The following is a 27,838-nucleotide window of genomic DNA, read 5'->3' on the forward strand; positions in this document are numbered from 1 at the left end:
AGTCTGATGGCTTGAGGGGGGAAAAAGGTTTCCTTGTGGGACGACGGCCATGCAAACGAACGTGTTGCAGTTTACGGTGTATGGTCTGAGCACTGATGAGTGGACCTTCCGTTTCTGCAACCTCTAAAGCAACGCTGCAGCACTCATTAAAGCAGCTTCTGCACCTGACTCAACTTATTTGATGGACCTATGCGAGGTCTGTTCCGAGTGGAACCCGTCTTAGAAAACCTCTGTATGACAGAACAGTGTCCAGGCAATGTGGTGTAACTCAGTTTCAGGGTGTTTTTGATCTTCTTATAGCCTCGGCCATCTTTGTGTAGAGCAACAATTTTTATTCTCAAATCCTAAAAGTCTTTGCCATGAGGTTCCTTGTTGAACATCCAGTGATCAGTATGAGAGAATTGTACTCACAGCACCAAATTTTAACTTCTCTAATACAAGATACACACGTTTGTATGGTCCTGTCAAGCAGACAAAAACAAGAACATGATGAATAGGACATGTGGCTTTGCAGGGTTACGTACAGCTGTTATCACTTAGGGGTTACTCCCTTTTTTTTGCCAGGTATTTTACCAATAATGTTGAGTAATTTTCAGAGAACAGTAAATGTGTACTGCTATACAAACTGCACACTGACTACCAATTTCCATTTTCATAGTATTGTCCCTTAAGAGTATACTACTGACACTAATTAGTGCCTGTCATTGTATACATAAAAAAAATCAGACAGTATTCAGACGTAGTAAAAATACCGGCCATACCAGTGGAACAGCTGTAGGTGTAACAAAAGTGTAAAACCTCCATGCTTTCCTATTGTACGGTTCTCCAAAGCCTATTTATGTCAGCCATAATGACAGACGAGGATCCGCTTGTTCATCATGATGTGCGATAATTGTCACGGCTTCACGTGTCATGAACGAAACGTGAGCGCGTCTGTCTTGTTCCCCCTCTTAGGCGAATGGTACAATCCACTCGTTCGGCTCCTAACGCGGAACCAGTCATAATGGCTGCGTCTCAAATGATTCCCTGTTTTCTACCCAGGCGCACTGTACAGGTCATATGATGGCTTTTGAAGTGCACTTCTGTGAGTGTATAACGTAGTGGTTTGGAGTGCGGCCTTGTGGTCGATGAAAATGAGTGTTATGGTGATGAGGAGGAGGAGGACAAGGACGGAGGAGGTTTTTTTTTACGTAGCCAGGCGTTTCAGCGTTGCATCGCACGCTGACCAGAAGAGACTGCGTCTTTATCTTCATTTATTTATTTCTATATTTATATGTAAACGTGCTGGACACTCGTCCTGCACCCGCTGACAATGCCTGGAGGATTTACACCGAGTTAAGAGCGGACATTTCTGGCCCAAGGACCATCAACGGCGATATTTCAGCAGCCAGGCGCGCGCCCGTGAGCTGCTCGAGGTCAGTAGTAGTGACTGTGCTTTTATTTCCCGTATCTGAATTATGTTTTAATATAATACAAAAACACAACTGGCAGCCTGGATATTGGTGTCCTGTTTGGAAATTTGCAAACCTGGATGTGGACTCATTGGTGCTAATTCCGTTCTCCAGCTAGCGTTGATTAGCAAGCTAGTCAGGTGTCGCTGGTTAAATTGAATGAACCTGAAGGACTTTATCATTATCTGACTCATGTCCGTGCAGCCAAGACCAATGGGAATTATGGACAATAGGAAATACATCTGAGGAGCAGGTAAAAAAAAAAAAGATGGAGAAAATGTGCAATTCTGGACAGTCAGGAAGGATGTTCGTGACTAGCCGTTAGATGGCAGCTTCTCGATCAGCTTCATTGACATCCATAATCCAGAACATCTTTCTGTCTTCTATATATATCCACATATTACTCTAGAAATAAAACCATGCTCATTATTGCATCCTTGATCCATCTGAGATGGATAGAAAAACGCCTGAATGGCATCAGGAGACTTGATGTTTCTCGTAGCTGGAGGACGAATATGGGTTTCAGAGCCGATTGTTTGAAGGTGCAACATGGGATAGTTTTTCCTTTTAATTCATTAAAATATACTACTACTTATAATCATGTTGACTTAAGCCTTTATCTCAGTACACTACTAATATGTAACAAATGGGGGCTTTCTCATTGGCTTAGGCGCATGTCAATCATTTCAATAGACCCGCCCCCTCCCCAATGCCTTTTCATTCCTTACTGATAATATGGAGAAGGTACATGTTCATTCAGACAGTGGAGTCAGGACGAGAAGGTGAACATCAGAGAATGATTGAAAGTGATATCATGAAAAGCTCGACCAGCTCTAGTATTAGTTTTCCATCAACATGGATGCTATTCCTTTTTTTTTTTTTTTTGCAGAGAACCTGGTCTTAGTTCAGCACTAAATACTTGCTTCCTACAGAGAACATGGTTTAAACCCGACCCTAAATAGTTGCTTATTTGTCTTACTGCAGAGAACACTGTTGGTTCTAGTTTAGCGCTAATTACTTGCTGGACGAGAAACCCAGAACCGGTTGCATCATTGAGAGAGGTGCGGTGCAGAGTTGGGGAAATTTACTGTTGACAACAGATCTTCTAACATCTCCACTGCCTACTGCAGTAGTTACTGGAGATATAACCAGTTTGCTATAGGCTCTGGTTTGAAGAGTCCGGTACTAAACGAGAACCGGATCTAGAACCAGGACATTTGCATTTCGATCAGAAAGACATATAGGGTAAACACAGTAAGTTTTGGGGTGGTGATTATAAATGATGGAAAGGCTCAGAGAATAAAACAAATTTGAAATGTATTCAACTCTTCACCTTGCACATAAATCCTACCTAATGCCCCGTTAATCTATAGACACAAAGAGTTGGTGTAACCGTCGTCCGTTATCCATTATCTTGTTGTATGGACGGCTTGCCAGCTTCTTTCCCTCCCCTGCCTCTTGTAAATTTTTTTCCTGAAATAGGACACTTGATGAGATAAGGTGTTCATGACACACAATCAGATCCCATGCAGAACAGTCTACTTTGCACCCTTTTAACCGAGCTCCGGCAATAAAACCAGAGATTTAGGATTTGTGCTCGCGATGGAAGTAATGCGACTCGCAATACAGTAATCCGTTCAGATCCAGCTCAGACGTGGTGCACTGCGACCCCGTGACTGATGTCATTCCGTGAGGTATTTAAGTGTTGCGTCTGAACTGCCGACGAATCCTCTCTTTTTATTGCACGAGCTCTGCGTGCGTTCACATAAGAGGAAGCGTATTTGAGTTTTTTATCTGTGTGGTAAGTTAAACTATTAGTGAGGGTTTTTTTTGTTTGTTTTTTAGTATAGTAATAAATGATCATATGTGAATAGCTGCCCACAGTTTTATAGAATGTCAGTAAGCCCAAGGTGGTTCCTATCCTTAGTTTGGGTATAACAGCTGTAAATAGTCCTCTCCTATCTCATTCTAATCTATTAAAGTTTTCTGATGACCCAGAAAACGTCTGCCATAGATGAGTTGTTACTATAGAAACGATTGCTTATTAGAACGATCTCAATATTATTATCATCACTATTATTAATCTGTGATTTGCTTTGCAGCCAGCACTAATGTCAGACCAGGGCTATTAGTTAAACCGACCCCATCAACACCATCTGACCAATCGTATCCGAGAAGCCGGATGCACAGCGGTAAAAGAAAACTAGATATCTTCATCCTCCTGACCGTCCAGACGAGATTTGTGTAGCACCGAGTTGAGCGCAACAGTGCCGGAGTTTGTGAGAAAGTGTTGTCATTAGTTCAGTTAGTAGTTTCGTGGGCTTTCTTTACTTCAGGGGGTCTGCAGAGAGGCCATTAGATGGAGCAAGCAGGGAAATTAGGGCTCGAATCTGCCTTGAGAGCAGTAATTGTGGCCATCCGAGTGCCATATTTGGAACACTGCATGGGATCATTTTCTCTAGCCGAGGCTTCCATCTGTTCAAGATTTACATTATTATATGCAGCGAAGATGGAGCTTTGGGTATATGGGCAGCTGTGTTACTTAATATAAAGGCTACACAGTCGGAAGGCGATTTCAGGCTCTGATGCTAAGGACCCGTTTTTGAGAGTGTGTCTCTGTCTGTCGGTAATGATTCCTTTAAAAGAAAAAAAAAAAGAGTCAGAGAGAAAAATGCTAAGTGACTCCAGTGTAATGGCTTCAATCGATTTGTTACAAGCTGTTTGTTTTATCTGAAAACATGCTTCCAACAACATTAACAATTCATGAGACGGTCACCCGAATGTATAATTTTTATTCATTTGAACGCTTATAAGTAGCTCCTTCTTATAGTATGGGAACGTTTCTGAGTGGCCTGCACATCACCACGCACCAACACACACCCAGGATTATTCTGGAAATCAGTTCATTTCTTCTTTTCCCTTATCATTGAGATTTCAGAATTCACAATGACCTTTACCAAGCAATCTGGCATGGGCTGAGAATTGTCTGAGAATTGTGTATATATCAGTATGGCCAGATCAGTCAGTCTCTCTCTCTCTCTCTCTCTCTCTCTCTCTCTCTCTCTCTCTCTCTCTCTCTCTCTCTCTCTCTCTCTCTCTCTTTCTCTAATGATTGTTCCACACATTATCATGCTGTCAAGTTTTTATTACAGTCCTATTCCTACACACACCCTTCCTCACTCCCTCCCCCCCCTACAGCGGGACTGTATATCTCAGTAAAGATTTTGCATCAGCCGTACGTACACAGTGTTGCTTTCGCTTCTCCTTCACACTTGCAGAAGACAGAAGGACAGCGTGCACAACACAGACTGCATTTTGATGCGCTGCTGTAAAAAGCAAGGAAAATCTTCGCTCCGAAGTCTGCGAGGACGAACAGAAGTGAGCGGATCTGCGTTTCTTCCGCCCTAATCACGGTTGTTGTTACTCTCCCATATTTGCTTTGATCTTTTATGTTGCTGTATATGGCTATGAGAATCGAGTGAAGGAGTCAATTTTGTAGGGCTTTCATGCTTCTTAGCTCTGATCGTTCTGCTTAAGCTCAGGAGCACAGCAAATATAATTCTTTTCTGACTTTTTATCCTTCGATTGGTGAAGGTTGGTAGGTTTTGGAAGGTTTTGCAGAGTAAAGATAAATGTTGTTGTTATTCAGGGGTTTGTAATGTGATGTTTTGTTAATCACTGATTTATAATCTTTTGCCATTAACTTAGTTTAGATTAAAGAGCAGTGCGATAGAAAGGAAACGATCAAGTCCCTCTCAATGAAACTGCCGGCTTTGGTTTGAATGCATGTTGCTTGGGGAGAGATGATGCACCGAATACAGGGTGTGTATATTAATGATATTTAATGTTTTACAAATGCATTATTCACGAGAGCTTTTGCAAGCCATCAATTACTTAAAATTTTTTTAAACAGCAACGTGGAGTATAAACATCCTCAAATCTTTTTCGGAGTAATATTAAGCTCTAAATATGACAAAAAAGCACACCCCATCCTAACCACCGAAAGAACACCGTATTAAAACGTACATGTAATAAAACTGTCCCCGGGGTAGTCATCCGATCCTTATCCTTAATTATCCCGCTTACGTCAACACACGATCTGCTTCCTCTGCGCCATCATCAGATATTTGTCTTCTCCTTCATGATCCGAGCAGCGTTTGTGCTACTTTCTATTAAATTAGTTAGTGTGGTGTTCTGTAGAAGGAAAAAAAAACAACGCTAAGTTAAAAGTAATGAAGTTTGGTTTTGGGTTCAGGGCTCTGCACTTGTATCCTTTGGTTTGGTCGACTGAAACCATAAAAGCGATATGTACTGGGTTATGTTTTTTTTTTTTTTGATCGACAGTACTCGTTTAATTTGCTGTTCTGGTGGAGGAAGCAAAAGTCGGCTGTTCTCGTTGAGGTCCCCAGGCGTTGTGAATGCACGTCAGAGAGAACAGCTCACCCAGGGTTTCGCTGAGCATATGTGCCTCTGGTGGGCAGGACAGTTGATGGCAGTCATGCATTTACTTGCCACATGAATTGCCCTATGCAATGAATCATTAAAAGCCTTCAGGGAAAACGTCTCCATTGTGGTGTTAATTAAAGCGACACCAAGAAGATTGTGTTCAGTGAACCTGAAAAAGCCAGAATCCTTGACCCAGCACACATTTCACCGGATGTGAGGGTAATTGAAGGCTGTTTTTCAGGCCAGAAGTTCTTTAGGAGTGGTCTTCATTTGTATTCAACATAGCCGACTGTATTTCTGTAATAAATCGCAATTGGGCGTGTTGATGATTATTTTTATATAACAAAGTGCTGTATTTCACTTATATAGCAGCATTTGTAAACACACATTTTTAGCCTAAGTCAGCAGTTTTAGCTCTAAATAAACACTCCCACTTGGGAGTCTCCACACAGAAGATTTCAGCAAATACAGACATTCATTTAATCTGATCTTGTGAGCATCCACCCTCATGTGAAGGTGCCACTATTTAAAAGAGAAACCAGTGATTTCTTTCCACCCAGCCAGAAACACAGCAGCAGCACAGGGGTATAAATAAAAAGTCCAGTTTTCAGCGTCTAAAAACGAAGCATTGTTTAAATAACGCTGAATATCTCTTCATCATGGCACCTGTTAGTGAGTGGGATACATTCCGCAGCAAGCGAACATTTTGTCCTCAATGGTGATGTGTTAGAAGCAGGTTTGTGATGTCTTGATCACTGGGTTCAGAGCATCTCCAAAACAGCAGCTTTTGTGGGATGTTCCTGGTCTGCAGTGGTCAGTATCTATCAAAAAAAAGGTACAAGGAAATAACAGTGATGAACCGGTGACAGGGTCATGAGCGAAGGCTGGTCCGTGTGGTCTGATCCAACAGACGAGCTCCTGTAGCAAAAGAGGGACCAACACAATGGACAGAACATCATGACCACCTTCCTAATAATCAGTGTACGTTTGGATCACAGCTGAACGCTAGTTTGTAAAGTTGCATGTAAAGTCATGGCAGTGTTTCAGAGACCTAAAAGGCAGTTTTCTGTCAGCAGTTATCTTTTCAAGTGTCTAAAATTGGTGGCCCCTTCAGGCAATTAAGAACCTTTCGGCTCCACGGTGCGCCGCGCCACTCTCTTAGTAGTAAGTGGGAAAACCTGCCACGTTGACCTTTGAGCTCAGCTCCTCCGATTCCACAGCACCTCCGAATGCCTGCAGAGGACCTGATGGCCAGGAGTGCGAAAGCATCAGCCATGTCTCTACTGTAATCATATCATATATGAAACCTAGTGCAGCTTGTTTGCTCTTGACATTTTGGAAGTTTGCGAGCACTGTGCGAAGCAGCAGGTGTTCCTGACACAGAGCACAGCACTTTAGTCTTTTCAGCTTCAGAGGTCTCAATCCCATGAGGGTCATTCTGAGACTAATCGCTGAAGCCTTACACCATCTGTCGCAGATCTTTAAGATCACAGACCCAGCAGTGAATTAGATGATGCAGTGTTGACACGATTGCAGGTTTTTTTTTTTGTTTTTTTTTTTGCTAAGTAATATCTAATATCTAATATAACTCATGACACTTATTGAACACCGTATCAGTTTTCTATTAATGAAATGTCTGATTAACCTCATAATCTCTTAAGGAAAATTTTTTTTTACCAGATTTACACACGATTGCAGGATTAAAACGGATGCATTGGTTCCAGAGTGTTATTTTTCTTACTTCACTTTTCAATTAATTTCTCGTAATGTTTGGCTGTTAAACATTTCCGCCACCGTGTTTGTCTGAGGCAGACAGGCTGTTTGTCTTTCTGGGTGGAGGAGCAGATGTCAGTCAGGTTAGTTAGCTCTATGGATTTGTGAACAATAGATAGTTGTCTCCTGTCCATTAAGGACACATACCAACCCCCCCCCCCCCCCCCCCCCCCCACACACACACACACACACACACACACCCCACACAAACACACCATTGCACAATATCAGATAGACATAGCTTGATATGACAGTATTATAATGATATTATGATGTTTATGATGTTAATGCCAGGATATGCAGTGACATTCATATTTTTCTTTCCCTGACCTGCCACAATTTAACGTTGTGCATGCTTTCGAGTTCTCGATCAAAAATATGGTTGTCGAAATAACTTTTCCTCCCTGCTATAATGTTTAAAAAAAACCAAAACTTTTTTTTATGTTTTTAAAAAGCGATGTGTGCCGGTGTTATTACAAACGTTGAAATTATTAACCAACATTCTTCTGAAAGCCACACGCTTTCCCTCACCTCACGTGTCTCGACTCGCACAGACCCCCACATTTTGTACTGGTAAACGGAGAGTGATTAATCTGATATAAAAATGTCTTACCATAGACAAATATCTTTAACATTTATTTAACTACCTATACATTTATTAGGAGGAAAAAAAAGAAAGATTAAAAAGGCCCACAAATTGTCAAAGCTAATACTTTCGCTGATTATTATATCGCTGTAATTTAATGACGATCGAAAAAGAAATTACCGTAATTTCCGGACTATAAAACGCACCCATATATAAGGCTGAATTTTACAAATATTTTAATTTTTAACATAAATAAGCCGCACCTGTCTATAAGCTGTACATTAGTGTCTACACTAATGTACTTTACACAGGCTTTAACGAAAGACACGTTACACATGGTGTAACGGGTGAAATGTTGCGCTTCCTTTAGGATATTATGGGAATAGCGTGGCACTGCGTTTTTCCGATATTACTGCTTGTGTGCAAGACCGAGGAATATGTCCTTATTATTTTCTGATGCTCATTTCTAAGTTTTTTTGACTAACCAATAAAAAAAATAAAAAAGCACGAGTTTTGGAAACCTGTCTGTGCTTATATGATTTCCGTTGCAACTGGAGTTAGTGAGCTCTCCCTTCACCCAGACTCAACGCGTTACAACGGCTTGTATCTAAACAGTAGCCTACCAAGAAAGTCATTGTTCACTGTCTTCCTCCTTCCTTTCACAACTATTTGTCTCGAGAGTTTATCTTTTGACGATGCCGTGCAGCTCAGAACACAGGTGAGGTGGGGGTTTTTTTCGTTTACGTTCAGAAACTTCATTGGTCTATTGTTATGTCGTTCAGTTTTTTGGCTTGAAGTGTGTGAAACCCGAAAAAAACCAGGAAAAATTAATAAATAAGCCACCTCGTTGTTTAAGCCGTGGGGTTCAAAAACGTGGGAAAAAATTAGCGGCTTATAGTCTGAAAAATACGGTGGATTAAAACAAATTTTGAGGGGTCTTTTTTTATTTGTTTATAATTCATTAATTGTTTTTGCTTTTATCTATTTGTTTGTTTAATAAATAAAAACTCGATTTGCTTTTTTCTGTACTGGTGACTACAGATGCTCAAACACTGCATTAAATGAGAAAACGTCTAATGAATATGTACGACTTATTCCTGTTTTTTTTTTTTTTTTTTTTTTTTTTGGGGGGGGGGGGGGGGGTAATTTATGTAATATTTGATTTATTCTTTTACCCATTCGTTTATTTATTTATTTTTCCTTCTGTCTAATTGCATGCTTAATGTCAATGTTTTGAACTGGGGAATTTGTAAGCAAATGAAAAAACAAATCAATAACGCACAACACGCATCCGTTCGAAAGCCTCGGCAACACCATTGTCTTTTTCTATTTGTGATTCCGGCAGTGGCTTGACATTGATGCACTGACTCATAAAAGTTTAACCACACACAGACAGAAGGCTCTGGACCTAAAGTTTTGAATATAAATCCATAAGAAGCTTTTTAACACGGAATGATTTTTTTAATGGTCTGCTCGCTGCAGGAGGCACAAGCGAGGGTGGAAGTGTGGATTATACATATTTATTTAGCTTTTTTTGTGTTTTTCTTATGTAAGTAGCCCCATGTGAGGATTCGGATTGTGTTTTTCTGATTATAAATCAGCCCTGACGTTTTCCTCACATGTCTCTATAATAGGATGGATAAAGACTACAGAACAAAGGCCTACACCCCCCCCCCCCCCACCACCCCTTATTTTCTGCATATGAACTCATTGCCTGATAAAAAAAACAAAACACTAATTGAGGTTATGAGTTCAACTCATCGCAATACCAACCCTCCAAATCATTCGACACAAACATCCATGTTTTTAAGCCATTACACGCTCTACTGAATCCAAAATAAACCTTGTGCCTTATAACTGTTTTTAGAACTCATTTTTTGCTCCAGCGCTATTGTCGTGCACTGATCATAAATTACTTAAAGCCGTAGTACAGAAAAATGATAAATTGTCTTCGATTCCCAAGTGGTGTTAGTTGCATTCCTCCATTTCACCCCATGAATTGCCTGCTCACAAATACATTCGCAGCTGCATCTGTGGGAAGAAAAAGAAAAAGAAAAAAAAAACAGGGCAGCTTCAAATCTCATTACCGTGTATGCAGGGTTAGACCTGTGCACACAGGGGCAAACATGGACGCAAAATCGTGACGTCATGTTCTCGCATGTGGAGCCTCTCGTGTCTCTGGACCTGTTCCATACTCCACAATTGAGCAAGCTGCTGAATCGAACACAAAGAGGCTGACGCACTGTATAGCCAGTGCTCGTTCCATTCTTTTTTTTTTTTTTTTTTTTTTTTTTTTTTTTTTTTTTAAATACAGCAAATGACATTTTGACGCACGCATTTTTAGCATCAAGTTATAACCACAGTGACAAACAAGTGTTCCAACCAGTTGTGCTTGTTGTGCTTCAGTTATCAAAAACACCATCAAACTTCACTGAGGCTTATTTCATGCTAGAATTTACCTCCATGACAAAATAAAAATGTATGGTGTCATATGAGCCTTAAGGAATTGGAAAATGGAGACTATTTCCCAACCCCCATTTAAGGCACTTTTTGCACTCTTTTTTTATTTTATTTTTTTATAAAGCATCCTGATGTTTTTGGATTTTTGCAGCTCGTAATTCACAAATGCACTGCCACAATTCAAGAGGCCCTGAAACATTATAAAGCTAGAAGTTGGATTGGTTTTATTGATGCATTACAAATCATTCCTGAGGCCAGCACGCTGCATGCAGGTCCCTTTCCCCCTCCTTCTCCTCTTCCACAGTGATATTTTTGGCACGGTAGGTGGAATGAGAAAGTAAGATTCACCTTTACAGCAGAAGAGTTTGCCTAGTAATCACTAAGTAAAGGCCTGCAAGGAGTGTGTGTGACATTCAGAGAGCAGAATTGATGCTTTCTCCCGGACAGGCTTGAGGGAGACTCGATGACTGCACTATACGCTGACTATGCCAGGACCAAATTTGTGCAAAACGTGTGCCATAACCAGACTACATGTGTCCATATCGGAGTTTTTGCAGATTTCTCTCAATACTAGGAGTAACAAGTGCATCCAATTTGAAAGTCTGGCAGCAAATTACTTTTACACATGCTTTACCCAATTAGAAATGAATAGATAGACCATTCAGTGCAAATAGACTGGTAAATTGCAGCGGTAAGGCATTGGGCTACTAATGGTAAAATTGCCATCGGCGGTCTGTTGGCACTTAACCTTCAAATTCGCAATTACATCCTGTCTCAAAAACAGAATCCATATGTAAACAAGCAGCTTTTTCAGAACTGAATAGCACTTCTGTTTCAGGGTGTTGCTGAAATATTGCGTTTGACTCACCACTGCAAAATCTCTCGGGTTACTGAAGTCTTTCCCAATCCGTAAAGTTTTGTGCCTGGTGTTGAAACGTACTTGTTATAAGAGCTTAATCTCGCCAAGCACAAGGACCTTAAACATTAGGAAATGAATATATCCTAGCGGTGTAACGTTACACAAAATTCACTGTTCGGTACGTATCTCAGTTTTCAAGTCACGGTTCGGTTCATTTTCGACACAGTTAGAAGGAAGAAATGCAAAACATAAAATTGCATGTCGTCTTTTATGAACGCAGTTTATTATTTTTAACATTTGTGATCAACAGTTTATCTTTTTTAAGAAAGCAATTATAAATAAAGTGCCTGCTTGGTTAAATAATATATGAAATGTTTTAGAAAAAATAAAGTAGATAAGATTAAAATGGAATAAATCTAATTATTGCAAAACACTTTTTTTATTATATTTAATAAATTGAGTAATTAATTGAATTGGCACAAATTAAATTAATCAAATTGAATAAATGGGAAAATTAAATGGGTTACATTTGTTAGACCACATTTGGGTAATACAGATGCGTGTGTGTGTGTTACATTTAATAATTAATTTTCTAAAGATATGATCTACTTAACTGTTCTACTTATTTCAGCATACTTTAGGAATGTCTTCATTTCTTTCATTCTTCATTCATTCACTCTGTCGATATTGGCAGGTTTTGCTCTTTTTAAGAGAAATTCTTAACATAAAACGCAGAACACTGCACTACAGTTGTATTTCCTGTACGGGGTGAGTAGCCACAGTGACACTGCGCTAACTCTAGTTTCTATTTATTTATTTATCGATGCATTTAAAACATTTTTTTTTTTAATATACCCCTGGCATTGTTGTGCATGTTTTTTTTGATAACAAATAAATAAAGTGGTCAAAGTGCGAGGTGGAGAGTAAACAAACCTGTGGTACGCCATTGAATACGTTTGTGGGGGAACTCAGATTTTAACCATGTTCTGCACATATAAAGGATTGCATTTGCTACACATGTGCACCGTACCAAAATCCCTGTAACGAAACGGATCGGTACAAACACGTGCACCATCACACCCCTAATATAGACCATAAAACAGGGACAGCCTGGATGTTCTTGAAGTTCTGCATCTTGCAGGAAGATTAATTTTAAATAGGCAGTGTCATTTTTTCACTTGACATAGCATGCAGCTTAATTACGCCATGCTCATTTGTTTCCAGTTTGGACCTTTTTTTTGTTATTTTTAATTTTTTTTAGTTTGTATTAATTAGGATGTGTTCAGTCATTATATTACGTCTAACAGGTCTGTCTTAATTGCCTGAGCTAGTAGCACAACCTCCGAATTCATAGCAGTGTTTTTCTCAGGTATTGCATAAAGCTGATGGAGTTTGTAGCTGAGAGTGAGGATTTCAGTGCAGTCGCTATGCTGCTTTGTTGCAGCAGCCAGTCAGATGTTTCCTGAGGCCCTGAGCCTTTTTAACTCAATATAGGATTGCATAATGCAGAGGCTTGTCAGGGACCTTGGAATGAAGGAAAGAATTGAAGCCGTGAAACACAAGAACTGTGTCGTGAGTATACCAGAGGGATGGTTCAGACTTCTGTGGGTGCGTGGAGTAGTCTGCAAACACTGACACAGTTGGATCATGGGAGATGCATGGAAATGTGTTTGCCCACTTGATATTATTAATAATAATATTATTGGTTTGGTTATTTTATCAACTTATAAACTATACGGCCTAAAAATGGGTGAAACACTTTCGTATGATGGTCAGGTTATCAAAAGGTTTCGAGACCTGCTCTGTTTACGATAACGTACTTTATTTATCTACATTTACACACCATCACCATGAGAATCGTCCCCTTACACAGCAATACAGCTCTCCCAGCGTTCCTGCCTGCCACTTCTAAAATGTGTCCTGGAATTCGTATTTTCGAAGCACTCCAATCACCTTCTGCTATTTGCGCTGGATCTCCGCAGTGATGTCAAAAAAGGCGAACTTGTGCTGGATCTTTATCTTCAGGAAATGGGGGGAGTCTGCAGGAACGAAAAAGCAAGAAAAGCACCGGTTGCACAGCTCCCGATGTACACAGGACGATGTCCTTGGTCACACTGACTTATAAAGGTCGGTGCTCCCTGTGACTGTGCATGAATCCTTGTGCTGCCATCTGTTGGCGTCTCAACTAATCTACGTCTTACGTTTATTTAGACCCAAAAGGTGGATGCACACAATTTATACAGGTCTGTGCACATCAGTGTCCAACCTCGTAATGCTTTTGCAAGGGAATGGACACAATTGTCTTTGCTTAATCTAAATCCTTCCCAAAAAACATATCAACCATATTAATAGCTTATGGTCCAACAAATTTAGTGCTTCATTTTCAAAGTAAGCAGCGGCATAGAGAATTCTTGGGATGAGCAATAGAAGAAAAAAAAAAAAAAAAAGCAATTGGCCTTTACAGATATGTGGAGTGATCACAAGGGTTTAGACTTCCAGGAACTAACACTCTGCATGTCTGAAACGTTCTCCTCACACATATTTATCATCAACTGTATCATCGCAAATATATTACTTTATTAATATGCACTCCATGAACAAAAGTTTGTGGGCCATAAGATTCGTGCTATTTAAGAATCCCATCCCATTGAATCCCCATTCGCTGTTTTAATAACCTTCTGGGAAGACGTTCCACTAGATTTCGGAGAGTGCTTGTGTAGATTTGTGCTCATTCAGCCACAAAGGTGTTAATAGAGTCAGTAATGTAGGGTGAGGAGACCTGTGGTACAGTTCCAGTTCATCCCAAAGAAGGTCTATAGCAGGCCACCAAAGGTTTTCAACACTTGCAAACCCAAATTTAATAGAGCTCGCTTCATACACTGGGGGCATGGTGTTGAGTTAGTTCAGTTCATGAGTTCACGTAAACGGAAAATGCAATGCTACCGCATCCTTGTTACACACAACCTTCATACTGTATATGGACAATCCACTTGCACAACCTACTGTACCGGTCGGTGCTGCTGTTACTGTTCTTCCTTGTCTCATGTTGTCTCATCCCCCCCCCCCCTTCCCTCCCTTCTCCTTGTTTGCACTAAATGTTGCACATGTGCACTTTGTGTTATTAGTTTAGAGTTGTGTGTACTTCTGTGTTAATTTGTTGTTTGCTGTAGCACTTTGGTCTTGGGGAATCGTTGTTTCGTTTCACTGTATGTGGTTAAAATGACACTAAATCCTACGTGACTCGACACGACTCCATCGAAATCCCATACAACATCGTGGTAGCATTTGGGCGAAGAACCACATATGGCTTTGAAAAGTCAGGTGTTATAATACTTTAGATTTTTCATTTGCTGGTGGAAATGACTTTAAAATAATTTGAAAACAAATAGTTTTACTGTTTTAAAATGTCTGCAATTCATTGTGTTTATTGTGTTTGCCTGTTTAGTTTCGTCTCCCGGTTTTGATGCCCATCTATTTATTTTTGTTCATCTATTATTTACAGCCTTGAATATGGCCTGCCATGAGTATAGTATTTGATACTGAAATGGTGTTAAAAAATTAAACGCCTTAAGATCGCAGGGTGGAAAAAAACGAAAGCGTCATTCTTTTCAAATCTAATGGCTTGTAGAGATAACTGCTCTATCAGTCGGTTTTCTTCTACAAAAGTATTTCTCTGGAATCGGGATTCAGTGACTCCCAGTCCAATAGATTGCACTTCTATTGTGATGTCGAATTTTGTTTAATTTGCAAATTTGACCACGTGAGCAGTAGAATTGCAGGCAGATATTACATTATGTGTATAAAGTTTTTAACACGACATAAAATTTTAATCTGAAGGTAAGATGGAGATGTTTTACAAAGACGCAATCAATTTAACAAATTACAATACGTCATTTAGCAAAACGGAGCAATTCAAACTACCGTAATATTTTTTACGTTTACAGTATACATGTACGTGGCAGCGAGCGAGCGAGTGGAGGTTAGAGCCGGACGAACTCTGTTTCAGTTTCTGGATATGCAAATAAAAAGGAGAGAGACGAGAGCTAGAATTGGACTTTGAAAAGAATATGCCCTTTAACACCGAGACAATTTGTCTACTGTCGACCGCCAGCGAAAGCAAGGTATTTTGCAAATTGAAATGCAGCCCGAAAATCTAATTATTTGTACGATTTTTCTTTTTTTTTATACGTATTGCAAGATTGAAAAATCCTAAATCGACCCATTGTAACTCGGGGACTACTTGTACGAGTTTATTGCCTACGAGTTTATCCCTATTGACTGAACCAGTGATGACGGTGGCAAGAAAAACCTCCCTGAGAAGGTATGATAAAGAAACCTTGAGACGAACCAGACTCAAATGGAAACCCATCCTCATCTCGAATGTCCATTCATTACAGTCTCATCAGTGTTGGCGTGAACTGTTCAGTGACGAGCGCTCGAATGCAGAACTGTCCATGCACACTGTAGTCCTGACAAACTGCAGCCATCATGTTTACATAAATTACAGTCCAAATCCATCCTCATAGTTCATGAGTTGCTCGTTAACTTCATGGACCTGTAGGCTGTTCGTGTGGAACCATCTCCAATTGAAGTGAAGATATTAATGAGTAGTGCATTGTAATGTTCTTCCTGGGTACATTAAGGTGTACCTTTTGGGTCCTTCTTTTCCTTTTCTCTCGCATCCCAAAATCATGACCCAGACTCAGGGTTTTCCAGGGCACACAATCACCACAACCTTAATCATGATAAAGCAGTTAACTGAAAGTGTGCAAGTGAGTAATGACCTAAATTAAGTGTAAAAATAGAAAATGATTTAAGTTTATACACACAGCTTCAGCTTATATGCCTTTCTTCTAGACAAAGGTCTAGTGATGTTCAAAAGCCCAACATATCAACTGATGTATCTGTCAAACAACCACCCAACATTTCTAAACATTAATATAACTTCGGCGTATATATTCAGGAGGCCGTATGTTTACTCTACGAGTTTACGATTCACCGCACGCCACAGCCAGACGTACACCAGACCTCGTGACCTCGGGTTCTTTTGTCGTTTTCATGGTCTTTGTCCTTGCTGAAAAGCAGTGCGTCGGAAATCCAAAAGCAAACAGGTCTCAATTGTAGACACGATAAAATGCTGGTTATACCAGTAAATAGGGGTTTTAATGGTTTCTTTCTTTTTACTGAAAAGGGACTGTTGTTTGATAGTGTGAGCTTATTTGGTTTGGATTGGAGGCAGATGGATTTTGTGTTGAATAGGACAAATAGCTTTTTGTGTGCGCGTTTACATTCATTGCAGAAGAATAAAATACATTTGAGCGAATTGGAGATGTTCACCGCATACGGTCAGCACAAGTGTTCGGATTTCACTTTCTTTTTTGCCTCATAGTCAACATCATCTTTATGCTGGTCAGGGCTCACACTGGGTACGGGTGTGAGACAGGAGGGATTCACCAGTCCATTCACCAGCATTTGCACACTCGATTTTTTATTTTTATTTTTGCAGAGAGATTAGAGGACACCAGAGCACCCAGAGGAAACTTAAAGGAGAAGTTAAAATACAGGAGTACAGGATTGACCCAGTGCTCAGGCTACATCTACTCTAATCCGGTGTTTTCATCTAAAAAACGCTGCACCTTCACACTTTCACTTGCAGTCATTTCCCAAAAGTTGCTCGTCCACACTGAAAGGTCTGAAAACGCTTCTTTCCCGGCTCTTTAAAACATCACGGCAATGACCAAAAACGCATCTTTGTGTTTTTTTTTTTTTGTGTTTTTTTTTTTTTTTTAAGCTTTTGATGTTTATCCACTTTAGGGAGCGTTTTGAATTAAAGCTACGTTTTCTTTGACCGAAGACGCCATTCCAGTGCGGACCAAAGGCCAAAATGGGGATGAAAAATATGCATTGAAAACGTATTAGTGTGGACATGGCCAAAAGGTGTTTTTGTTAATGGACTTTAGTTCCGTCTTGTAGTTTCTTGGTGAGTTGCACATGCAGCATGTTCTGTTGCTGGAGATTTGAAGGTTTAACAGTTGACCATTGATGATGACCAATGTTTTAGGTTTGCAGTTATAATAAAATGCTGTGCAGCAAATGTGGTTTAATGTCTTATAACATGGTTTAAAAAAAAATATATAAGGAAGTTTGTGTATTTGAGTCTGGAAAAGTATGAAATTTCAAAATGCAAAATGTGTAGGAACACAGAATCCAGCTGCTGCAGTAACCAGGACATATTAAAATCACCATCTTGTATTTCTGTGCTTCCAGGTAGACCTTCGCTCCCTGTATGGCTCCGAACACAATGATTGGCTCCTGCCTTGCTAGATCTACCTGCTTCTAACTGCATCCTGATTGGACAGCGTTCGTGCTGAGAGCTTATGAAACTCGTGGTTGCCATGACTTAAACATCCTGAACTTTCAGAGATGGAGAAAAAGAAACCCTGTCAGCGCCTCCTGGACTACCTGGTGGTAGTCGGAGCCAGGTAAGAATACGTGTCCGAGCAAGCGTGTGTGCCTTTGTGTGTACTTGCGTACCCGTGTGTATTTTATGTACCTTAATCTGGTTTGCTAGGTGCACTGGTTCTTAGTGACTTGTATCTGGTGTGTGTGTGTGTGTGTGTGTGTGTGTGTGTGTGTGTGTGTGTAGACTGGGTGTGTTGTTAGTCAGTAAGCATGCAGCAGTGGGAGTGTATACAAGGTGTTTGCCTGAGGTGTGTGCCAGGTTGGAATGTTCAGTCGGAGAAATTAAAGGGGGCGGCCGCTGCTGAGAATTCTCACAGTTCATGTGTTTGTATAACCCCAATCCCTAAATTTGGGATACCATGTAGAATGTAAATAAAAACAGAATGCAGAGATTTGCAAATCTCATCATTGAAAATGACATTTTATTTTAGAATGATGCATATCCTCAGTTTAAACATTCGATATGTTCTATTGTGAATAAAATATAGGTTAATGAAATCTTTATTTACATTCTGAATTGGGATTGTATTTTGATCAGTAAGCGTCGTTTTAATTCCGCATATTGAGTCAAACAATGTTGTAAACGTCTTTTCACAGGAAAACAAAATTCAATTCTATATTTGTTTGAATTTTTTCTAACAGATTTTGTCTAATGGCAGCTCAGTTAAAGAGTAATGTCCTGTCTAGACATCTGGCCCTCAGGATATTTAATGAAGCTTTGAAGTGTTTTATAACTGGCATGTCCATCACACTTCTCTTTTCTTTCCTCCCTTCAGGCAGCCCAGTAGCGAGAGTGTGGCCCAAACGCCCCAGCTATTGAGGCGCTACCCACTGGAGGACCATCCAGAGTTCCCTCTGCCCCCAGATGTGGTCTTCTTTTGCCAACCAGAAGGCTGTTTGAGTGTGCGACAGCGCCGCGTCAGCCTCCGCGACGATTCATCGTTCGTCTTTACGCTCACCGATAAGGACTCGGGCATCACGCGCTACGGCATCTGCCTCAACTTTTATCGCTCCTTCCAACGAGGCCACCATCGCTCACGTTCAGAATGCAAAGGTCAGCAAGTCCCTCTGCGTCTTTTCAAATTCACGTTTAGTTCATTTACTCGTTAAAAAATCATCTACAGGAGTTTATTCATAATAGTAGGTTCACTGCATTTATTGTCCTTTTCGTAACACGCAACAAAGTCGATATAATCGTCCACAACGTCTCTAAGTGAAGGATTTTACAGATGCCGGTATGCTAGGTTGAATCGTACTTGTACTAAAATTAACTAAATCATGGAAATGTGTTCAAAGAAAAAAATATGAATATATTAAATAATAAATATAATAAAAAATGTATAAATAATAAATATTGCGCTTTCCATGCATCATACAGTTCCGCCTGTAAAAACAAACAACACTGAGTTTTGCCTCTAGAGGCCGGTCTCGTAATGACAGCAGACCAGAATCCGGGAAAACCATCAGTATGGATTTTTGCAGATAGTTCCAGCAATCAACTATCAGTGCCGATTAATCACTGATACTGATTAATTGGTCGACCTCTATCCCACACACATAGCCTAAAAGTGTTTGTCCTTTGGTCAGACATTGTCTTTTTTTGGGTTGATTTTAGCCTGGACTTGTCCTCTTAAAGACATTTATTCATTGTAATTTTTTCCCATTTATTTTTCCAGACAAGCCTCTACAGACAGACCCTGCCATCGAGGCCACTGAGAAATGTGACCCCTCCACCTTGTCTCTCTCGGGTGACCACTCAGCACCCGTTGCAGGCGATAAAGTGCCAGAGCCGGGCGCTGGACGGTCACCCCGTCCCAAACGCAGCACCACGGCATCAGCAAGGAATCGCAACAGCATGCTGACATCACTGTGCATCCTGAGCCACTACCCGTTTTTCTCCACTTTTAGGGAGTGTCTGTACATCCTCAAACGCATGGTGGACTGCTGCAGCCACAGACTCATCCAGAGGGCTGGCACTACCAAGTGTAACCAGCGGTGAGTGCACACTCCTGTTCGTATCAGTATTCTGAATTTACTTAGTAGAATGTGATTTATTTATTTATTTATTTATTTATTTTTATTGTAATTTTTTTTTGTCTCTGTTAAGGGATAGAAAGCTAAAAAAATTTTGGAAAGCTGTCATGTATAATGCTAAATAGGGTTTCCATGGGGTCTTAATGCGTCTTTTAAAAAAAATCAATTATAAAATAAATAGATCAATGTAAAAAAAAATACAAATGTAAAAAGTAAAAAATATAAAAATTTAAATTTTTGGCTTTAGAAAGCCTGTTTTAGGTCTAAAATCATTTGAAACGGGTCCTAATTTTAATTTTGCGCTACCTGTAACGCTCTTTGCAATGCTCCTGCAGCACTGCAGAATGTTTTTGTTTGTTAGTTTCCGTGGCGTTGCAGTTCTTTTTTTTTTTTTCCCCGCTAACCCAAATATAATAAGCTGTTTTACGACTACAAATGAAACCAACATGCAACAGCCAATCAGCTTTCTGTTATTAGCGTAAATCTCTCTTGGTTTGTACCACAGACGTAAAACGGTTTTATTTTTTCAGCTATGGGGAAGTGCAACTTTAACGATTTCTTGAATCTGGGGCTTGGTTAAGGTAATTTGCTAACAACCTGTTTGTGTATTTAAAAATTGTGTATTTATCCCCGGTAAGCAAACATGGGGCAACTATGGCAAAGGGAAAAACTGCCTGAGATGGTAGGAGAAAGATGCCTTGGAAGGAACCAGACTCAAAAGTGGAACCTGTTCTCATTTGGGTGGCAACAAGAGTGTGCTTCAAAAACCATAAAAACATTACAAACACTGTGAGAGTGAGAAATATCATGAGCACCGGTCTGTGTGATTGACTAATGTCCTTATAGTCAGTGGAAGGACTATGTGGACAAAAGTATATTAGTACAACCTGAGTATAACCTGAGGTTACTGTTTTGGAGGGTGAAGATTTTGAACCTTGTCCTCCATGTCCTCATTCTGAATTTATTTTTGCATATCTGTTATAATCACACTCGTTTGTTCAGGTAGCATGCCAAATAAGAGGGCATCAATTATTTGGCATGTTCTAAAGCAAAGTAACAGGTAGTGTTTTATTAAAGAAAGTTTTTGTGCTTTTCAAGAATTTTCCTGGCATCCTTCGTTGTGTAAAGTAAATGAATTGCATGGGGTTTTGTGCGAGAGTGTTTCTGAGTGAAAGGGTGAGATTGAGGGGGAGAGGAGGAGGAGGAGCAGGAGGAGGAGGATGATTATTATGATAATCTCGTTCTCTCCATAGGACAGTTATGCAAGTCGCTTGCTGTGTGTTTGTGACAATGGGCTTATGTTGCGACGACAGGCCGCAGTGACTGCTCACTCCTTAAGCGCCATCGTTAAACAAATCTTCACGAGCGCTTTAGCAGTCTCATTCAGATCAATACGGCTTGTGAGTGATGGCTCCCACCCTTTTCATTTTCTCCAAGAGTTTTTTTTATTTATTTCTTTTTCCCTTTCGTCGTTACCTAGCAACAGCCTTCGTGACAAGTTTCAGTTGCGGGTTCAGGCCTCGATTTTCTTTTGTCCTGCCAAATTCTTTAGATTTGCTCTCGGAGAATGGGGAGTAAATCTGACCAATCAACTATAGTCTGAAACCTGAATTTGCACCGAGGGGACAAATAATTGTGTAAATCTCTGGTACTGGCCGGCTGAGGGCATTCGCGTAACCTCATCCCTGCTTAAAAAAACTGCACTTTGAAGCAGACTAGGTTTTCAAGGTTGGAAATGAAACGTAAACCCCAGCAGTGTCGTCCTTTAGTGATAGTGATTTTACGATCGGCATCATCGCTCAGGACCTAGTTAAAGGCCAGATTATTGCCAAAGAGCCAAAATCATTATCTCTATCTGCTGGGTTTAAAAATATTATACCGCAATTAGCCGTGAATAATCGTTCCTCTTTAATTAATTAACAAGGGAGAAGTGAATATGTTTTTAGCTGTGACTGTGTGTAGCTCTGTGCGATCCTTGTCCAGGATTTCCAGTCAGGTCAGTTTCTGCAAACATTATTGGAGTCGATTTTTGTTTCTCAGGCAAACAGAATTCATGTTTTGCGTTGAGATTTGAATCGCCTACCGGTCACAGCACATTTGTGGGAGTTCAGTAGTATACAGATTGTGCAATGACCACCTCCAAAGGGCAGTTCTGACTCAAGCACGCTCTCTCCCAGCTCAGCATCATCCTGGCAGGGAAAGTGCGATTTTGACTCAGTTCCAGCACGGCGTTTCAGTGAGCACATTACACATGCATGTGGGTTGTTTCACCGTGCCCACGAAATCAAAACTACAACTTAGATTTGCTTCACAGGAGGAACACCGTCTTGTTTTTGGGGGTTGATTTTTATTTTATTTTTTATTTTTATTTTTTTTTTTAAACATGATCAAAGTCAGACCAAAGCTGTAATGTCTACATTTAGAATTGTAACACGTCGATAGCAGTGTCCAGAGGGTTCTGGCAACAGCACTGTGTGACTCTGCAGTATTTTATTAGCAGCAGTTGTTTGTCGGTTGTCACATTCCAGCGTAGAAACCCAAATAATTGACTGGGATAAAAAAAAAAAAAAAAAAAGTGGGTTGAGAAAAGATAAAGATGCATGAGATAAAAAAAAAAAAAAGAAGAAGACCGGGGTTGTGCGAGCAAGAAATGCTGGGGAGAGAAAGATGGACGGAGAGGGAGATAGTAAGAGCTGTCAGAAGTATAGAAAACAAAAGGACTAAACGAGAAATTGCTTGTGTAGTGTATGAAGTGCTTATGTAAGAATGAGACAGCTGAAGCAGACTTTTTAACAGATTGAGGTTGCTGACTCTACTCGGGCACCGGCTGCAGGAGGTGGGAGGCTTTTACACAAGAAAATTATGGCCTTCTTGCTGTCCTGTCATAGAAGACACACTTCCCCTTTCTCTACCCAGACTACAGCCCACACGAATGCTCGGATTTCTCTCAAGGAAAATAGTTTTTCAGCGCTGAGTATAAAACAGGGTTCATTAGGTTGATAATGACAAATATGTCATTATCAACATTATAACGAGTGTGTGACCTCGGTCTAATCTAGGGCTCCCCAAACTTTTTTTCTGTGAGGGCTACAAAATCATTTTTTTTATGATTTTAGATGATTTATTATGCCTCCTAATGCTAGATTAGTTTTTGTTATGCACCGTAAAAGATTTATAGCCTATAAAATGATCATTATTACCATCATAGTGACCTGTTTTTTTTTTTTTTTATATTCATTGCTATTGAAAATAAACTTTGTGGGTGAATCTAATGAATAATTAGACTGTGTTATTAACTAGAGGTCAACCAATTAAAAACAAACAAACATGACTCCCCATGTAAAATAGTACTGATATTTAGTACACAAAAAAAGTACAGAATCTTTAAAATGTGGTAAAGGAAATAAGTATAAATATATAAATTAACAAATCAAATTGTCAGTAATAAATTAGCACGTGGCGTCAGTGATTCGCCTCTAGAGGCCGCTCTCGTAATGACAGCGGACTGGAAGCCAGGAAAAACTATCGGTATGGATTTTTGCTGAAAGTTCCAACGATCGGTACCTCGACCTCTAATAATAACTAATAGAAATGTTAGTAAAGCCAACCTTTATTGTCAAATTCATATATATTGTATAAGTAAAACATTTTTATTTAATTTTTTTTAATTAAAATTCCATTGTTTAGAGGGCCATTCCAAATTCGGGGGCAGGTCGTAGTTTGGGGACCCCTGGTCTAACCTGCTACCGTTTACACAGCTGTGTATATATACATTCACAAAGTAGTGGGAAGTTGTATGAGTTAATGGTTCTTGAGTTGTTTACTGTAGGACTTGAATAAACTTCACAAAGTGTGCTTGCTTTAAACTGATTAGTGCCCTAATCCTCAGTCTTAGCTGCCAGATGCCACTGGGTTTTACTGTTAATTCTGAATCCCAGCCACTTTAGTAGATTACTATAAAGGGTTAGAGGACCTCATGATCATTCACAGATGCCAACGTTGACAATTTCCGGACGATACACATATCTCACCATATCCTGACATTCTTAAATGTCTTTTTTTTATTATAATTATTATTATTATTATTATTATTATTATTATTACTTTACTCCTTTTTTTCCTCCCTTGAGGAAAGTAATAGTGTTTAGAGCAGGAAACCTGACTAGCTGTTAATGGCCTATGTACAGTGGGTACGGAAAGTATTCAGACCCACTTAAATTTTTCACTCTTTGTTATATTGCAGCCATTTGCTAAAATCATTTAAGTTCATTTATTTTCCTCATGAATGTACACATAGCACCCCATACTGACAGAAAAACACAGAATTGTTGACCTTTTTGCAGATTTATTAAAAAAGAAAAACTGAAATATCACATGGTCCTAAGTATTCAGACCCTTTGCTGTGACACTCATATATTTAACTCAGGTGCTCTCCATTTCTTCTAATCATCCTTGAGATGGTTCTACACCTTCATTTGAGTCCAGAAATTTTTGATTATACTGATTGGACTTGATTAGGAAAGCCACACACCTGTTTATATAAGACCTTACAGATCACAATGCATGTCAGAGCAAATGAGAATCATTAAGGTCAAAGGAACTGCCTGAAGAGCTCAGAGACAGAATTGTGGCAAGGCACAGATCTGGCCAAGGTTCCAAAAAAATTTCTGCTGCACTTAAGGTTCCTAAGAGCACAGTGGCCTCCATAATCCTCAAATGGAAGACGTTTGGGACGACCAGAACCATTCCTAGAGCTGGCCGACCGGCCAAACTGAGCTATCGGGGGAGAAGAGCCTTGGTGAGAGAGGTAAAGAAGAACCCAAAGATCACTGTGGCTGAGCTCCAGAGATGCAGTCGGGAGATGGGAGAAAGTTGTAGAAAGTCAACTATCACTGCAGCCCTTCACCAGTGGGGCTTTATAGCAGAGTGGCCCGACGGAAGCCTCTCCTCAGTGCAGGACACATGAAAACCCGCATGGAGTTCTCCAAGATGGTGAGAAATAAGATTCTCTGGTCTGATGAGACCAAGATAGAACTTTTTGGCCTTAATTCTAAGCGGTATGTGTGGAGAAAACCAGGCACTGCTCATCACCTGTTCAGTACAGTCTCAACAGTGAAGCATGGTGGTGGCAGCATCATGCTGTGGGGGCGTTTTTCAGCTGCAGGGACAGGACGACTGGTTGCAATCAACGGAAAGATGAATGCGGCCAAGCACAGGGATATCCTGGACGAAAACCTTCTCCAGAGTGCTTTGGACCTCAGACTGGGCTGAAGGTTTACCTTCCAACAAGACAATGACCCTAAGCACACAGCTAAAATAACGATGGAGTGGCTTCACAACAACTCCGTGACTGTTCTTGAATGGCCCAGCCAGAGCAATGACTTAAACCCAATTGAGCATCTCTGGAGAGACCTAAAAATAGCTGTCCACCAACGTTTACCGTCCAACCTGACAGAACTGGAGAGGATCTGCAAGGAGGAATGGCAGAGGATCCCCAAATCCAGGTGTGAAAGACTTGTTGCATCTTTCCCAAAAAGACTTCTGGCTGTATTAGATCAAAAGGGGGCTTCTACTAAATACTGAGCAAAGGGTCTGAATACTTAGGACCATGTGATATTTCAGTTTTTCTTTTTTAATAAATCTGCAACAGTGTCAACAATTCTGTGTTTTTCTGCCAATATAGGGTGCTATGTGTACATTCATGAGGAAAATAAATGAACTTAAATGATTTTAGCAAATGGCTGCAAAATAAAAAATAGTGAAAAATTTAAGGGGGTCTGAATACTTTCCGTACCCACTGTATATCAGATAGACCGAGGAAGCGAAAGATGAGTTGAGGATGGGTAAAGTAGTCTACAGGTTGCCACGTGTCACATGGCGTTGGAACTAATGATCCTATTTTCATTCCTGCTTACTGCAGTGTCATCACCTTTCCAGGCTCTTGGGTGCAAACACTTGTGAATTGTGTGTAGTGTAGGCAGTGATGTGTGATGAAACGATGTCCCTGTCATCATCCCGGGTAAACATAAACCTACAGTGCTGCAGTGTGGATTATAACAATGGCAACAGGGCTGTCCAGAATTGTTCCAGTTGAATTTCCTAGTTGAATTATGTCTGAGGAACTCCATGATGAATTGTACTTTTTTTTTTTTTTTTTTTTTTTTTTTTTTTTTATGTAGCAGACTTTGCATATGAATTTATGCACATGCTCATACTCAAAATATTTATGTATCTCTGTGTGTGTTCATCCTCCAGGGATGCCATGTGGCGCGTGTTGGCTGGCGCTCTTTCTGTCGAGGAGAAGGAGAAAGGTACTCAGCTACTCCATGACCTGAGGGAAGTGGAATCGTGGGTGTACAGGCTGCTGCACTCTCCGGTGCCGATGGCAGGCGTGCGACGTGTCGACGTGGAAGTGCTGCCTCCAGACCTGCAGCCGGCGCTTACTTTCGCCCTGCCCGACTCGTCCCGGTTCTGCCTCGTGGACTTCCCACTGCATCTGCCCTTGGAGCTGCTGGGGGTGGATGCGTGCCTGCAGGTGCTCAGCTGCATCCTGCTTGAACACAAGGTATAAAGCAGCTCACAGTCTGTTTTCTAGCTTAATAACCATGTTTATGTAAATGAGATGAATAGCAGCAGCACTTATTTAGACTGTTATGAGGGTTGTACTGTACTTTTGGAAATTGGGTTACCTTTTGTTTCACTGGGATTATACAGCTTCTGACTTGAAAACAAAATTAAGCCACGTCACATTGATGGAGAACATTCTGTGCCAACACAAAAGCAGGCCCACCGATCAAATAACATGAAATAACAATGCAAAAACGGCTTCACTTTGTATTTCTGTCAATGAAAAGCAAAACCATTTCATTTCTCTTGCGCCATTTTGAATGGAAAACAATCAACTCGGGATCGCGTTTGAAGAATTCAGCGTCAGAACCGAATATGATCCGATGCAGTATATTTCACACAAGTAAAAACGTCGTTGAAGGGGTGAAACACAACACTCAAACGGTATAGCTTCTCACTAGTAACATGCGGAAGACATTCCACACCGAAAAACAAAACCTTTTTATTGCATTCTCATGTCGCTTGATCTCCTCAGTGAAACTCAGGAGGGATTTTAGGAATTAAAAATGAAAACATTGTGACCACCTGCCTAATATTGAATTGGTCTACTTTTACTGCCAAAACAGTCACAGCATTAAATTCTTCAGCAGTGTGAGCTACAAGAGCTCGTCTGTTGTATCGGACCACACGGACCAGCCTTCGCTCCCCACGTGCATCATTGAGCCTTAGCTACTCATGACCCTGTCACTGGGTCACCACTGTTCCTTCTTAGGACTTTTGATAGATACTGACCACTGCAGTCCAGGAAACACCCCTCAAGAGATTTTTTGGAGATGCTCTGACCCAGTCGTCTAGACATCACAACGTGACACTTTGTGCTTGCACATTTTTCCTGCATTCCAACTTTAAGGGAAAATTTTTTTTACTTGCTTTAACCACTGCTTAGGAATTGTATTTACAGTCATCTGAAATCTGCCATTCCACAGAATAAAAAAACCAAAAAAATCATACTCTTCTCCTACCCTTTATTTGTAGGTGGTACTTCAGTCTCGGGATTACAACGCTCTCTCGATGAGTGTGATGGCTTTTGTGGCCATGATCTATCCTTTGGAGTACATGTTCCCTGTCATCCCTTTACTGCCCACCTGCATGGCTTCAGCCGAACAGGTACCGTAACATGCAGTGAAAATGTAGTAAACC

At 40.4% G+C, this 27,838-nt stretch overlaps 1 protein-coding gene across 50 annotated transcripts in view; it reads left to right on the forward strand.

The window, feature by feature from the left end:
* Window positions 1–978: 978 nt before the first annotated feature.
* The window catches only part of madd (MAP-kinase activating death domain), a 64,027-nt gene continuing 37,167 nt past the window's right edge, over window positions 979–27,838 (forward strand). For 9 of the 50 annotated variants that reach the window (XM_083549803.1, XM_083549827.1, XM_083549806.1 and 6 more), the window contains exons 1-6: window positions 1,051–1,415; window positions 17,843–18,057; window positions 18,814–19,091; window positions 19,714–20,032; window positions 26,327–26,636; window positions 27,674–27,805. In XM_083549803.1, coding sequence (XP_083405929.1) covers window positions 17,999–18,057; window positions 18,814–19,091; window positions 19,714–20,032; window positions 26,327–26,636; window positions 27,674–27,805 — 1,098 coding nt within the window. In that variant the 5' untranslated portion in view covers window positions 1,051–1,415; window positions 17,843–17,998. Of the gene's footprint in view, window positions 1,416–17,842; window positions 18,058–18,813; window positions 19,092–19,713; window positions 20,033–26,326; window positions 26,637–27,673; window positions 27,806–27,838 lie in introns of all 50 variants that reach the window. The other 41 variants (XM_083549849.1, XM_083549807.1, XM_083549847.1 and 38 more) reach the window with 17 other exon arrangements.

Source organism: Silurus aristotelis (genome assembly GCF_946808225.1).
Source record: "Silurus aristotelis genome assembly, chromosome: 9".
Classification (NCBI taxonomy): domain Eukaryota; kingdom Metazoa; phylum Chordata; class Actinopteri; order Siluriformes; family Siluridae; genus Silurus; species Silurus aristotelis.